General features: G+C 42.2%; 1 protein-coding gene across 3 annotated transcripts in view; it reads right to left on the bottom strand.

Annotated features, from left to right (window-relative positions):
• The window catches only part of LOC143291265 (uncharacterized), a 48,008-nt gene that overhangs the window by 19,682 nt on the left and 13,014 nt on the right, over positions 1 to 15,312 (bottom strand). For 2 of the 3 annotated variants that reach the window (XM_076601091.1, XM_076601093.1), the window contains exons 7-15: positions 12,720 to 14,040; positions 10,431 to 10,548; positions 9,240 to 9,361; positions 8,350 to 8,423; positions 7,425 to 7,505; positions 5,305 to 5,466; positions 2,836 to 3,010; positions 1,437 to 1,665; positions 772 to 931 (exon numbers count right to left, since the gene is read on the bottom strand). In XM_076601091.1, coding sequence (XP_076457206.1) covers positions 772 to 931; positions 1,437 to 1,665; positions 2,836 to 3,010; positions 5,305 to 5,466; positions 7,425 to 7,505; positions 8,350 to 8,423; positions 9,240 to 9,361; positions 10,431 to 10,548; positions 12,720 to 14,040 — 2,442 coding nt within the window. The remainder of the gene's footprint in view (positions 1 to 771; positions 932 to 1,436; positions 1,666 to 2,835; positions 3,011 to 5,304; positions 5,467 to 7,424; positions 7,506 to 8,349; positions 8,424 to 9,239; positions 9,362 to 10,430; positions 10,549 to 12,719; positions 14,041 to 15,312) is intronic. The other variant, XM_076601092.1, reaches the window with a different exon arrangement.

Below are 15,312 nucleotides of genomic sequence, written 5' to 3'. Positions count from 1 at the left end.
CCACAATCTACATTGAAAATAGACAGTCTGTGGGTCCTTCCGCTCAAAACATATATCTACTCCTAATGTAATGCTTCCTCAATGACAGGACTCACAAAACGATGTCAGACAGGCGCTACAGTTCAGTGGCTTGAGCGTTAAGACTTTCAGAGGGTGCCAGGTTTGAATCCCCATCCTGGCTCTTGGTGGGTTAAGGGTGGTGAGTATTTTTCAGTCTCCCCTGGCTTTTGGTGGGTTAAGGGTGGTGATATTTTACAGTCTCCAAGTAAACAGACGAGGAGACCTGTTTTTGTTCCTGATCTGCCTTCGTGTGTGTACACAGGCAGAAAAAAAACACAAAAAACCGCACTATCAAGATCCCCTCATCCATATCAGTGTTCAGTGGGTTATCCGAAACAACAACATACTCAGCATGCATACTCCCGAAAAAAGAGTATGGCTGCAAAAAAAACAGCAGGATAAAAACCGGCATACGTTTGGAAGCCCACCCAAAGATAAAGTGATCATGACAGCTACAACCCACAAAAAAGAAAAAAAAAAGAGGAAAAATTACGTCAATATCGGACTCACCACTTCAGCTAGAAATCACGGTGGCATCTCTATGTAGCTCATCAGATTCAAGCTCTAAAAATCTACGGGTCCTGAATGGATGAGTTTATGACGGCAAGCAAGCGTGAGACAAGACAACAACTTCACAGATCCACCCTATCTGGAGCATTTGGACAATGGTGACAATGCAAAGCAAAGCGTATGTGTGACAAGGTCTCTCACATTGTTCTTCTGGTCTTTGATGTTGAAGAGCAGAGACCTGAACTTGGCCAGGTACTTGTGCCCCGTGCTGTTGTACACCTTGAACAGCTCCTCCTCGATGCGAAGAGCGATGCGTTTTATTTCACTGCTGGACATCACAATGTCGTCCGCTTCCCTGGCCCTACAGCATCAGAAAAAAAAAAAAGTAGTAAAATCACACTTTCTGAACCAGTATCCACACACTCAGAAATATCCACTCTGAAAGCAAAAGCATACTCTCCAAAAGCAAAATCACGTTCCCTGAGAGCAAAATCTGACTCGCTGAATGCAAAATCACCTTTCTAAAAGCAATATCAAACTCTCTGAAAGCAATATCAAACTCTCTCTGATAACAATATCAAACTCTGAAAGTTAAATCAAACTCGCTGTGAAAGCTATACCTAACTCAGAAAACAAAATCAGCCTGAAAGCAATACATAACTCTCTAAAAGCAAAATCAAACTTTCTACCACTCACACTAAATATCCGTGACGCTAGAGTTAAGCACAATGTGAACATGATGAAACAGATTTTTTTTTTCTTTTCTGCTTTCAAGACATTTTTCAAGTCTCAAATCACTTTTCCCTGACTCTGTGTCTGAACCCTGCAGGGTGGCGGCTCAACGCTCCCCATGTCCTGTCCAGTACCTGTGAGCCAGGGCATCCCGGAGGGACTTGCGCACGTTCAGTCGAACCTGATCCGGCCCCTCTTCGGAGCCGCTCGGCTTGCTCCCAGAATTCTCCTCCTCCTTCTTCTCCTCTTTCTTGGCGCTGCCGCCAGCTTCCGGCTTGTCTCCTCCGCTCTTCTTCGCTGGTGTGGCCGTCTCTTCCGCTTTCCTTCCAGAGCTCTGGCTGCTGCTTCGGCGATCTTTCTTTTCTGGAACAGCAAAAAACAACACACAACAACACTGTAACAGTTTCCATGTGAGTGTCATCACGCTATGCTTGTTAACATTCATCATGTTGCATTGCTGAATGGGCTGATGGGCGCCATAGCCGAATGGTTAAAGCGTTGGACTTTCGATCTGAGGGTCCCGGGTTCGAATCACGGTGACGGTGCCTGGTGGGTAAAGGGTGGAGATTTTTACGATCTCCCAGGTCAACATATGTGCAGACCTGCCAGTGCCTGAACACCCTTCGTGTGTATACGCAAGCGTAAGATCAAATACGCACGTTAAATATCCTGTAATCCATGTCAGCGTTCGGTGGGTTATGGAAACAAGAACATACCCAGCATGCACACCCCTGAAAGCAGAGTATGGCTGCCTACATGGCAGGGTAAAAACGGTCATACACGTAAAAAGCCCACTCGTGTATATACGAGTGAACGTGGGAGTTGAAGCCCACGAACGCAGAAGAAGAAGAAGAAGCTGAACGGGCTGGATAGTTTAACAGCGAAAAAAACCCCACAAAAGTGTTAGTTATTCATTTGCAACAAGCACCACAAGTCAGGAGTGAAGGGAACAACCCATGACTGAAAGACAGGAAGAGTGAGCGGCAGGCTCTGGGAATGTCTACGGTGACACCGAGTTGTCTGTCAGCATCCCTCGAGTGCCAGTTCAGGATTCAAACGCTGGAATAAATTGTGAGACTTATGGAATACAGCCTTTTGTTATCCCCTTTTCAACAACAGCACTGCATTAAACTGCAAACTTTTAGAATACTGCTATTACATCCCCCTTTAAACAACATCCTCATTTGTCCCCACATCCCCTCCGCCCCCAAAAAGCCACTCTTTTAAAAAATTGGAAAATTTCTAAAAGCAATATCTCCATTCTATACTTAACAGTTCATTTAAATCTAATTCTTTTTTTTATTTTTTTTAAGAAGGTTGTGTACCTCAATCAAAACGAAAGGTTCAATCAGCAAAAATACTATGATGGAATGCCTTTTCCTCTTTCGAAAACCACACTCTTACTAGAAAGACAAACAAAGCAAAACAAAACTAACCCCCCCCCACCCCCTCCCAAAAACAAGCCCCATCAGAACCGTGCAGCAGTCAGAGAAAGACGAGACAGAGCAGGAGGGAGGGAGGGAGTAGACTCACTGCCGTAGAAGGTGGTGGGGTTGGAGATGGCGTGCACCACCTCGAAGGAGGGGTGGGTCTGCAGCCACAGCTCCAGCTGGGCCTCTGTGGGCGCCATGGCCCCGCTCAGCACCTTGCCGCTGCGCCGCTCTCGCACCATCACGTGGTTCTTCTCACTGGGGCCCAGGTCAGTCACCTGGAAACGTCACACACACGCACACACATATACACAAATATACACACAGTGCGGATGGGGTGGGCATGGTGTATTTGTGTTCAAGCATTTGTGTATGTGTGTGAGTGTGTGTGTGTGTGAAATAGAAATGCAACTGAGTATTTCATTATCAACTACTCTTGTGTATATATATATATATATATGCATTTTTGTTGTTGTTGCTTTTCATCTCTTTTCTCTCTCTCTCTCTCTTTTTCCTATATTAAAAAAATATTTTTTCATTGATGGCTTGATGTAAAAAAGCAACTGTTGCTTAGTCAATTTACCATCATGAAATAAAATCCAGACTTGACCTGACTTGACACACAGAGACACACACACACATGCACACACACACACACACACAGACACACAAACACACACACACACCTCACACACACACACATACACACACGCATATACATAAACACAGTCTGGTTTTTCAATCCCATATTCATGAAGTGTTTACTGACAATACATGTTTCCATGGACGCAAGTCAGTGACCTTAAACACCTCCTACTCGTTTTTCAAGCAAATTATTCACAAAATGTTGTCTGACCATGCAGGTTTCAAAACTTAAAAAAGAACAGATAAAAACAACAACCCAACACAATGGAATCCGAGTTTGTTGGCACACTTCCTGAACCAACATAATGACAACTTGGATAAATGACCAGAACGAATTCCCCCTAGTTCTACTTTATTTTCCTTGTGTTCTGCAATGGGACTAACTTCAGTGCCATCCCAAAACACCAACAATCTATACATACTGATTCCTTAAATTCTTTCAACACCAAGTTTCTCTGTGAAAAACACTCCCCAGTGTCAAATATTTTAGATATTATTATTATTATTATTATGAGCATTTGCACCTAATCTTGAAAATAAGCCCTAGGCGTTTACAATATGATGCTCTCAGTCACGGACTTGGGTTCACGTCAAAACAACACGATGGACTTGTTCGCTTGAAGCTAGGTAGGGGGCAAAAGTTAGTCATTGTTATACTGGCGGGAAACTGGCTGCAGCTGTCAAGCTTTGTTACAATGTGGACAAGAGAGGCAAGGCCTTCAAGACTCACTTGTGATAAATTAAGTCCCCTAGCATTAATTACAGAGTAATTTCCCTTCTTTACTATCTGCACCAAAACGTTTGCAAAATAAATAAAAATTCCATGCTTACCAAAAGAAGTTCCTGTTTGAACAAAAATGATAATAATGACTCCTCTTGTTGTTGTGTCGGAATATGAGGTCAAAGTGCCAAGTTTAGAGAATACAAAAAATATAAATATAACAGTAAATGCAGTTTGCATATAATTAGGCTTCTTTTTTCATTTTTTTGTGCCCATCCCAGAGGTGCAATACTGTTTTAAACAAGATGACTGGAAAGAACTGAATTTTTCCTATTTTTATGCCAAATTTGGTGTCAACTGACAAAGTATTTGCAGAGAAAATGTCAATGTTAAAGTTTACCACAGACACACGGACACACACACAGACAACCGAACACCGGGTTAAAACATAGACTCACTTTGTTTACATAAGTGAGTCAAAAATGGTACTTTTAACATGACTCCTCAATGTCGACTTGTCGCTTCTGGCGGTGAACTGTCCAGTCGACAAAGGTCGCTTTTTTGCGGTGAAAGATTTAAAAGAATGTATTCAAAGTTCAAGGAATATCTGCCACAAACAACAGATTCAATGCTGGCATGTAAAATATTGTGTTGTACCGCACTGGTTTGTTTTTATTGTACTGGTTTGTGTGTGTGAAATTCGGGCTGCTCTCCCCAGAGAGTGAGCGCAGCACTGTGACATTTTTTTTCTCTTGCCTGCAAGTGTAGCTGTTTTCCTATTGAAGTGGATTTTTTTCTACAGAATCCTGCCAGAGCAACCCTTTTGTTGCCATGGGTTCTTTTATGTGTAGCAAATGCATGCTGCACAAAGAAACCTCAACTTTATCGTTTCATTCAAAGACTGTTGAAATGCACATGATGACGAGTGTTCTCATCTTGTATTCATCCAATACGACTGCTTAAATGTATATGACACTGAGTGCTTTCACCTTGTATCCAACCTCAGTTTATTGTTTCATCAATACGACTGTTTAAATGTACACGATGCTGAGTGCTTTCACCTTTTATCCAACCTCAGTTTATTGTTTCATCAATACGACTGCTTAAATGTACACAATGTTGAGCGCTTTCACCTTTTATCAAACCTCAGTTTATTGTTTCATCCGAAACGACTGTTAAAATGTACATGACACTGAGTGCTCTCACCTTGTATCCAGTTGTCTTCTCCTTGTCCAGGCGGATCTGGCGGAGGGAGAGGCGGGCGTGATGGATGATGCATCCATTGCTGCAGTACACGGACCCTAGTCGTGCAGGACGTTTGCACTCACCCACAATGCATCGCTGTGACTTCCATTTGTCTTTTCCACTCTGGAATCACAAATCAAAATAAAACGGTACAACACCCACAATGCATCGCTGTGACTTCCATTTGTCTTTTCCACTCTGAAATCACCAATCAAAATAAAACGGTACAACACCCACAATGCATCGCTGTGACTTCCATTTGTCTTTTCCACTCTGAAATCACCAATCAAAATAAAACGGTACAACACCCACAATGCATCGCTGTGACTTCCATTTGTCTTTTCCACCCTGAAATCACCAATCAAAATAAAACGGTGCAACATCCACAATGCATTGCTGTGACTTCCATTTGTCTTTTCCATTCTGAAATCACCAATCAAAATAAAACAGTGCAACACCCACAATGCATCGCTGTGACTTCCATTTGTCTTTTCCATTCTGAAATCACCAATCAAAATAAAATGGTGCAACACCCACAATGCATCGCTGTGACTTCCATTTGTCTTTTCCATTCTGAAATCACCAATCAAAATAAAACGGTGCAACATCCACAATGCATTGCTGTGACTTCCATTTGTCTTTTCCACCCTGAAATCACCAATCAAAATAAAACGGTGCAACATCCACAATGCATTGCTGTGACTTCCATTTGTCTTTTCCATTCTGAAATCACCAATCAAAATAAAATGGTGCAACACCCACAATGCATCGCTGTGACTTCCATTTGTCTTTTCCATTCTGAAATCACCAATCAAAATAAAATGGTGCAACACCCACAATGCATCGCTGTGACTTCCATTTGTCTTTTCCATTCTGAAATCACCAATCAAAATAAAATGGTGCAACACCCACAATGCATCGCTGTGACTTCCATTTGTCTTTTCCATTCTGAAATCACCAATCAAAATAAAACAGTGCAACATCCACAATGCATCGCTGTGACTTCCATTTGTCTTTTCCACTCTGAAATCACCAATCAAAATAAAACGGTGCAACACCCACAACGCATCGCTGTGACTTCCATTTGTCTTTTCCACTCTGAAATCACCAATCAAAATAAAACAGTGAAAATCACCAATTAAAATAAACAATGCAACACCCACAATGCACTGCTGTGACTTCCACTGGTTTTAACCACTCTGAAATAAACCAATCAAAATAAACGGTACAACACCCACAATGCACTGCTGTGCCTTACATTTGTCCTTACCACTCTGAAATCGCCAATTTAAAAAATGGTGCAACTCTTGTTGAAAGTTGTGAGACTTCACACACACACACACACACACGTAAAGCTGAAAATGTTTATGGTGGTATTCATGAAAAAAAAAAGAAGGACCAAATAAAATATAAAATGAAGGACCAAATAGCATATAAAATAAAAAAAGATGACAGACTATACCTAAATTAATGCACAACCGTTTCAAAACAAAGGAAGCAAAAATGCTCAGACTGTTGCCACCCACATCCCCACACACACAACAGACAGGTACACACCAAATATAAGGAAAACAAAAGAACAGAATCACTGACCAAATTACCAACATCACATGAATACTATGCAGCAAAGGCAACCAGATGACATATTTCAAACTGATGTTGCAGCAGAAGCATACTGCAAAAATATATGAATTACAGTCTTCTTACGTCCTTGTCACCACATGCACGTGTGTGTGTGTGTGTGTGTGTGTGTGTGTGTGTGTGTGTGTGTGTGCTGAGTGTTGTGAGTGTGAGAGTGCCTGAGCGTGTGTGCGTGTGCATGTGTGTGTGCGTGTTTGTGTGTGTGTGTGAGTGAGTGTATTTGTCCTGTGTGAGTCTGAGTGTGACCCTAAGTGTATATATCACTATGATAAGTCTGTCACTCTCAGTGTATATGCATGTGAGTGTGTGCATAAAATAAACAGAGACATGATGACTGGCAGCCGGCACAGACAGACTGGAAAAAGGGGAGGGGCTGGGGGGGCGGGGGGAAGAGGACAGAACATCAAGAGTTATCCCAACAATCAAAACAGTCACCCTACCCCTGGCTTCTTCAGTCCCTTTGGCTCATCCACACTGCTTCTGCTCTTCTTCCTCCCTTCTGTGCTGCCTCTCCTGTCCTGCTGAAAACAGTGTCACAGGATATTAACAATGACAATAACAACAATAATGATAACAGTAATAACGACAACAATAACAATACTAATTACGATTATAATAACAACAATAATGACAACAACAATAATGACGATTACAAGAAGAAGAAAAAGAAGAAGAAGAATGTGCTTTATACAGTGCTTTCTTTGTGTATTCAACAATACAGGTGGTATGAGTAAGACACGGAAACTGTTTCAAATTCAGTTTCTCAAGGAGGTGTCACTGCCTTCAGACAAATCCACGTACGCAACACCACATCTTCTAGGCAGATGCCTGACAGCAGCATAACCCAACACACTTGTCAGGCCTTGAGTGCACGCTAACCTATTTGTGTACCTATCAGAGTGGATTTCTTTTTACATGATTTTGCCTGAGGACAACTCTCTCACTGCCATGGGTTCTTTTTCAGTGCGCCAAGTGTGTGTTGCACACGGGACCTTGGTTTATCGTCTCATCCGAAAGACTAGATTCTCAGTTTGATTTTCCCGTCAAACTTGGGGAGAAAGGGCAAGAGCGGGATTTGAACCCACACCCTCAGGGACCCTCTGTATTGGCAGCTAAGCATCTTAACCATCCTGCAACCTTCCTCCACAGAAACAATTTTGAAGAAATATTACAATACAAACTGGCTAAAAAAAATACCATTTCAAAAAGCAAAACATCACTCTCCACTCACACACCTCTCCCACTTCACCCCACTCCACACACACATTATCAAAGCACACACACACAAACACACATCAAAGCACACACACATATGAACACACACACACACACACATCAACACATACACACACATCACATACGCACCTTGCCGCTTGGGGTTGTTGAGGTAACCTTGTCAGACTCCTGTTTGACACTCAAGCTCTGTGCCAGTGGAATGCCTACAACACCAGTACTTTACATATATCAACTTACACTGGGATTCATACCAGTAATTTACATAGAAAATATATATATCAACTTACACAGGGACTCACATCTGTACTTAACATATATATATATATATATATATCAACTTACACAGGAATTCACACAAGTATTATCAACTAATGTACTTTAATAGGGATTCACACTGGTACTTTACATATCAACTTACACAGGGATTCATACCAGTACTTTACATATATCAACTTACACTAGGACCACACCAGTACTTTACATACATCAACCTACACAGGGATTCACAGCAGTAATTTACATATCAACTTACACAGGGATTCACACCAGTACTTTACATATATCAGCTTACACAGGGATTCACACCAACTAGGCAGTACTTTACATAACTTACACTGGGATTCACACCAGTACTTTACATATCAACTTACACAAGGATTTGCACCAGCACTTTACATATATCAACTTACACAGGGATTCACACCAGTACTTTACATAACAACTTACACAGGGACACACACGCACACACAGTGACACACACACACACACACACACACACACTTACTTAACAGAATAGGACAGGTACTCCTTGTGAGAACTACAAGTCAAGATTTACTCCCAAAAGTCCCCATGGGGGGCACACAGGGGAAAAAAAAAAAAAAAGTGGGGGCAAAAGACAAACAACACATAGCTACAATGTATGTGGCAAGGTAACGTACTTGTAATTAAGTAACTACCAGACACACACACACTGACACCTGCTGTCTCACAATGATGCCAGGTGTCCCTAACAGCCTTACCTGAGCAGGTGGGACATAGGTACTCCTTGTTCTGCGCCTCCATCTGCTGGCCCTGCTGCTTGGTGATGCCCACACACTGGCCGTGGAACCACTCCCCGCACTTGTCGCAGCAGATCATGAACCTGAAAGAGGCTCCACTGTAACACAGCGCCTTCAACACACACTGCCGCCTTTAACACACACTGTGCTTTTGACAGACAGCGTTATGTAACACACAGAGCCTTTAACACACACACACACACACCTTTAACACACGCAGTGCCTTTAACACACGCAACACACACAGTGCCTTTAACACACGCAGTGCCTTTACATTCAACACACACAGCGCCTTTAAGTTTAACACACACAGTACCTTTACGTTTTTTTCTTGTTTTTTTTCTTCTCAATGCCTGACTAAGTGCGTTGGGTTACGCTGTTGGTCAGGCATCTGCTTGGCAGATGTGGTGTAGTGTATATGGATTTGTCCTAACGCAGCGACGCCTCCTTGAGCTACTGATACTGATACCTTTAACAAACACGTGCCTTCTAATTTAACACACACAGCACTTTTAACACACACTGCGCCTTTACCACACACAGCACCTGTAACACACACAGTGCCTTAACTAACAGAACACCTTTTATTTTTTAATACACACAGATATCTTTAACACACACAGCACTTCTGACATATACAAACCTTTCACATACACAGCACTTTTAACACACAGTGCCTGTAACACACACTAATACACGCAGCACCTTTAACACAGACAGCACTGGTGACATACACACACCTTTTAAACAAACCGCCTTTAACAAACACAGCACCTTTAACATTTATACATATAAGCCCATATATATATATATATATATCTAGAGCACTTTAACAAGTTTTCTCCACTATTTATGTGTATGATGAGTGTCAGAGTGTGTGTGTGTGTGCATGTGTGTATATGTGTGTGGGAGTGCATGCGTGTGTGTGCATGTGTGAGAGTGTGTGAATGTGCATGGGTATCTGTGTATGTAAGTTTCATGAGCGAGATCTTTTCATTTTGTTACTGATTGTTATGCTTTTGTTTCGTTTTTTCTTCTTCTTTTTTTTATGCTTTAGCTTCACTTAATCAAACGGTGTGCAATAAATTTTTAAAAAAAAACACCCGCAATCAAACACATTACACAGTGACTGCATAAAACAGGCAGACTGACTTGTTGCCATGCGGCTTTCTGCAGATACAGTACACAGTGCTGGTGTCGTTGGTCGGCTCCCAATCTGAATCATTCTCATCGTCTTCGTAACTCAAATCCCCACCACTGTCATGGCCATCTGCCACAAAAGAAAAAAAAAAAATCATCCAACCATTACTGGTCACAAAGCTACCCTGACTGGTCTGATCACTAAACTTGACCGTACATGTATGCCATTATCAACACAAAACCAGCCTTAATGGTCACTAAAACTGACCTTACACATATGCCATCAACAACAAAAAGCCACATTTACTGGTCACCAAAAAGTAAAACTGACTGTAAACATATGGCATTAATGACACACCACCCTTACAAGTGACTAAAATTGACCTTACATGTATGCCATTAGCGACACAAAGCCACCTTTACAGTTCATGAGTTACAAGTGACTAAAATTGACATTACAATTTACATGTATGCCAGTAGCGACACAAAGCCAACAAAAAGCCACATTTACTGGTCACCAAAAAGTAAAACTGACCGTAAACATATGGCATTAATGACACGCCACCCTTACAAGAGGCTAAAATTGACCTTACATGTGTGCCATTAGCAACATAAAGCCACCTTCACCAGTAACTAAAATTGACCTTACATGTGTGCCATTAGCAACATAAAGCCACCTTCACCAGTAACTAAAATTGACCTTACATGTATGCCATTAGCGACACAAAGCCACCTTTACAGTTCATGAGTTACAAGTGACTAAAACTGACATTACAATTTACGTGTATGCCAGTAGCGACACAAAGCCATCTTTGCTAGTCACTAAAACTGACCTTCAATGTATGTCATTTGCAACACAAAACCACCCTTACTAGTCAATAACATTGACGTTAAATGTATGCCATTCGCAACACGAAGTCACCATTACTGGTCACTAAACTTGACCTTTCAACTATGTCATTTGTGACACAAAGCCACCTTACTAACCACTAAATTTGACCTTAAACGTGTACCATTAGCAACACAAAGCCATCCTTACTGGTTACAAAAATTGATCTTACAATTTACAAGTATGCCATTAGCAACACAAAGCCACCCTTACTAGTCACTAAAATTGACATTACATGTTTGCCATTAGCGAAACAAAACCACTTGTCAGTAAAATTGCCTATGACAGTTATAATTAAAATTATGTACGCAATTTCACCACAAAGCCATCTTTTTCTTTAAAAAAAAAAAAAAAAAAAAAAAAAAAAATTTTTTTACATATATCTCTAACTAATTACAGTTCATGAACCAAATCAGAGGCAAGTTCAGTCAGTCCTGAAGACATCAATGAACTGGTCTTTTTTACACTATCTTAACTAACCTTTAATATTGTAAAGGTTCCTCTTTAACTGGTTTAAACTTAAGAACTGAAAAGGCCAACTTGCATTCGACTTGGTGATAGACAACATGCTTTTATTTGATTTGAATCAGTCCCCATTTTATCTAATAAAGACCTGCAGGACATAAATGCAAGATAACGGTTCTTGACGCAAGCTGTTAAGATCACAAAGCCACCTACGCAATTAACTAAAACATAACTATATGATACCTTCAACACGAAAGCAAACCTTACAGGTCACTAAAATTCATGTAATATGCCAACAGCAAGTCGTCTGCTGTTCCTGAAAGACAATCAAGAGCTCTTAACAATGAAGTCAATTTTACTGGAAAACTGTATCACAATTTGATTCATCACGGAAACTGAGGGGAAGAAAAAAATCATTGTATATAATTATATTTGAGGAAATAAAGAAATAAAGTGGAGTGATGGCCTAGAGGTAATGCATCTGCCTAGGAAGCGAGAGAATCTGAGCATGCTGGTTCGAATCACGGCTCAGCCGCCAATATTTTCTCCCACTCCACTAGACCTTGAGTAGTGGTCTGGACGCTAGTCATTCGGATGAGACGATAAATCGAGTTCCCATGTGCAGCATGCACTTAGCGCACATAAAAGAACCTGCGGCAACAAAAGGGTTGTTCCTGGCAAAATTCTGCAGAAAAATCCACTTTGATAGGAAAAACAAATAAAACTGCATACAGGAAAAAGAAAAAAGAAGAAAAAAAAGGGTGACGCTGTAGGGTAGTGACACGCTCTCCCTGCAGAGAGCAGCCCGAATTTCACACAAAGAAATCTGTTGTGATAAAAAAGAGAAATACAAATACAAATAAATTCAGTCAACGCAAAAGGAATCTGGGGTAAAATGACAATGTGAATGTATATGTGGAAATAAGTTCATTGAAAACGCAACTTACCGTCTTTGGTGTGTTTTCTCTGCTTGTGTGCCTTTGTGTGTTTGTGACCCACACTGTCTTTCTTCTCTTTCTTGATGTGCAACTCGGAGGGGGCTTCTTTTGAACTGTCCTCTGCAACCACTTCCGTCTTGGTCAGCACCTCAAACAAAGATTTGCGCTCTTCTTTCGGCTGTGATTCTTCCCTCTTGGTGGAATGGTGGTGGCTGTGTTTGTGGTGCTCTGGTTTCTTGTCATCTTTGTGATGATGGTGGTGATGGTGGTGGGAGGAGCTTGGTCCTTTGTCCTCTTTGTGATGGTGATGGTGATGCGAAGATGTTTGTCCCCTGTCCTGGGAGTGCCTGCGATGTTCCTTGTGATGTGAGTGAGCATCTTTCATCTGGTCTTTTTCTGCCTTGACTTTCACGGATGAGTCGTGAGAAGGTTCTTTGCTCTCAGTCGTACTGGATGACTGTGATCCCTTTCTGTCCAGCCCTGCATCTCCACTACTTCTCATACCACCCTCCCCAGACACACCTTTCCGACATGAGGAGCTCTTGTCCTCAGCAGAAACGTCCTTCCCATGAACCCCACCCTCCAGAGACAAGCTCCTCCCATGCGATGCGCTGCTGTGTGGGGTCTTGGTCTCCGCAGACAAGCTCCTCCCATGGGGTGTATTCCCAAACGTGACCTTGCCTTCCACAGACAAGCTCCGGCCGTGAGGAGTCCCACTGACATGCTTGCTGTCAGCAGACGAGCTGCGACTTGGCGTGTCGGCGTTCTTGTTCAAGGGTGCACTGAACGTGTTTTTTTTCACACTGCCGGGTGCATGCACTCCATCTTTCACTTCCTTCCCAGGGGGTTCTGTGGCGTCTGTGTCCTTCTTCACTGGCTGCTCTGTGGGTATGACGCCGTCTGGCTTGAAGAGGTCAGTGACTGTCGGGTCAATAATGACCTCCTCCGACTTCCTGTGCTTGTGTTTGACGGGTTTTGCAGGGGTGGTGCTGTCTTCCGTCTTACTGTTGTTCCCAGCTCCTTTGTCTCCGGACTTTTCTGAGGCCTTGCTCTGAGATTCGCTGTCCCCTTTAGACGAGCCCTGGTGCTGACCAGCCGTCTTGGCAGTGTCTGTCTTCTTTTCTTTGGGTTTGCTTCCCGTTTTGCCTTCATTGCTCTCTGATACACTTCTCTTCTTGTGCTCCTCTTTCACTGATGCTTTGGTCTTGTTCTCTTTGTCTCCAACATTTGTCTGGGGGGCACTTTTGGACGGGGTGGCTCCTGTCTTTTGGTTCTGACTCTTTTTGGGTTTGTCTGTGGCACCTTCAGCTTTTGTTTTGCCATCTTCACTCTGAAACCAAAAGCAAACATCTGACTGAAGTCTATACACAACCATTTGTAATGTTTGTATCTTGGTGTTTACATTTACAAAGATGCACACACACGTATGTCTTACAGTCTGATCCCATGGTGATACAAGTACTCACTCCTCTGCTATCTTCACAAGGGTCCAACTTGGCCTGTACAATGCCAGCCAGCTTTACGCTCATTACGCTTCTTGTTAGAGATGTCACTTTCATCAGTGGCCTTGAATCCAAACCAGCTATAACCGTGATTCACCCTTCTGACACCTTTTAAACATGTGTTAACTCACTTAGTACTGCCAGTTAGTTCCCCTGACTTTCAAAAACTCTGAGGCAGTCATGTCACTTTGGAACCTTGCACTCATTTGCGTGGAGTGTTGGCCCAGTGGTAATGCATTTGTCTAGGAAGCGAGAGAACCAGAGTGTGTGGGATCAAATCCCACACTCACCAGAATTCTCTCCTCCTCCACTACACCCTCAGTGGTGGTCTGGTCACTAGTCATTTGGATTAGACAATAAACTGAGGTCCTGTGTGCGGCATGCACTTCGCCCACAAGTAAGAACTGACATCAACAAAAGGGTTGTCCATGGCAAAATTCCATTAAATAATCCTAGTGTTGCACTGTGGCGACATGCTCTCCCCTAACAGACCAACGCAAATTTCACATAGAGAGATCTGCTGAGAAAAAGAAAAAAGTAATACAAATTTCAGCCAGGCAGTTATAAATGACTCAAAGTCTGAGAATACAGAAGGCATGGAGACCACGCACTATTCACACCATGTGAACTCACTGTGCAGTGCCTGTTGTCTCTCACTCACACACACATACACACACACACACAAACATACACACACACTCTGACTCACTTACGCACTCAACCACCATGTGCTGTTGCACTGTGACAACTATCTTCCCAACACATTTCTTTTTTCTGTGTAATTTCTTCTTCATTTTTTTTTTTTTTTTTAATATTTAAGCTGAAAGGGAAGGGAGAGGGAAACAAGGCACAGAGCTGATGCACAGCACAGGTGTTTTCGCTTTTGTTTCGTTTAAATCGTGAACCTGTAAATATAAACCTCAGTGACGGGTGTGAATTTGTTTCTGCTTTTTGTTCCATTGTTCTCTTCACAGACATCCGTTGTGAGCACTGTTTGTGCTACCTATCGTCTCTGCAAAAGGAACCATATTTTGCGCGCATGCGTGTGTGTGTAGTATGTAGTGAGTGTGTGTGTGTGTAGTGAGTGAGTGAGTGAGTGT

Source organism: Babylonia areolata, chromosome 16 (genome assembly GCF_041734735.1).
Source record: "Babylonia areolata isolate BAREFJ2019XMU chromosome 16, ASM4173473v1, whole genome shotgun sequence".
Lineage (NCBI taxonomy): Eukaryota > Metazoa > Mollusca > Gastropoda > Neogastropoda > Buccinidae > Babylonia > Babylonia areolata.
The sequence above is the reverse complement of the archived record's forward strand: the minus strand, read 5'-3'. Positions and strand labels throughout refer to the sequence as shown.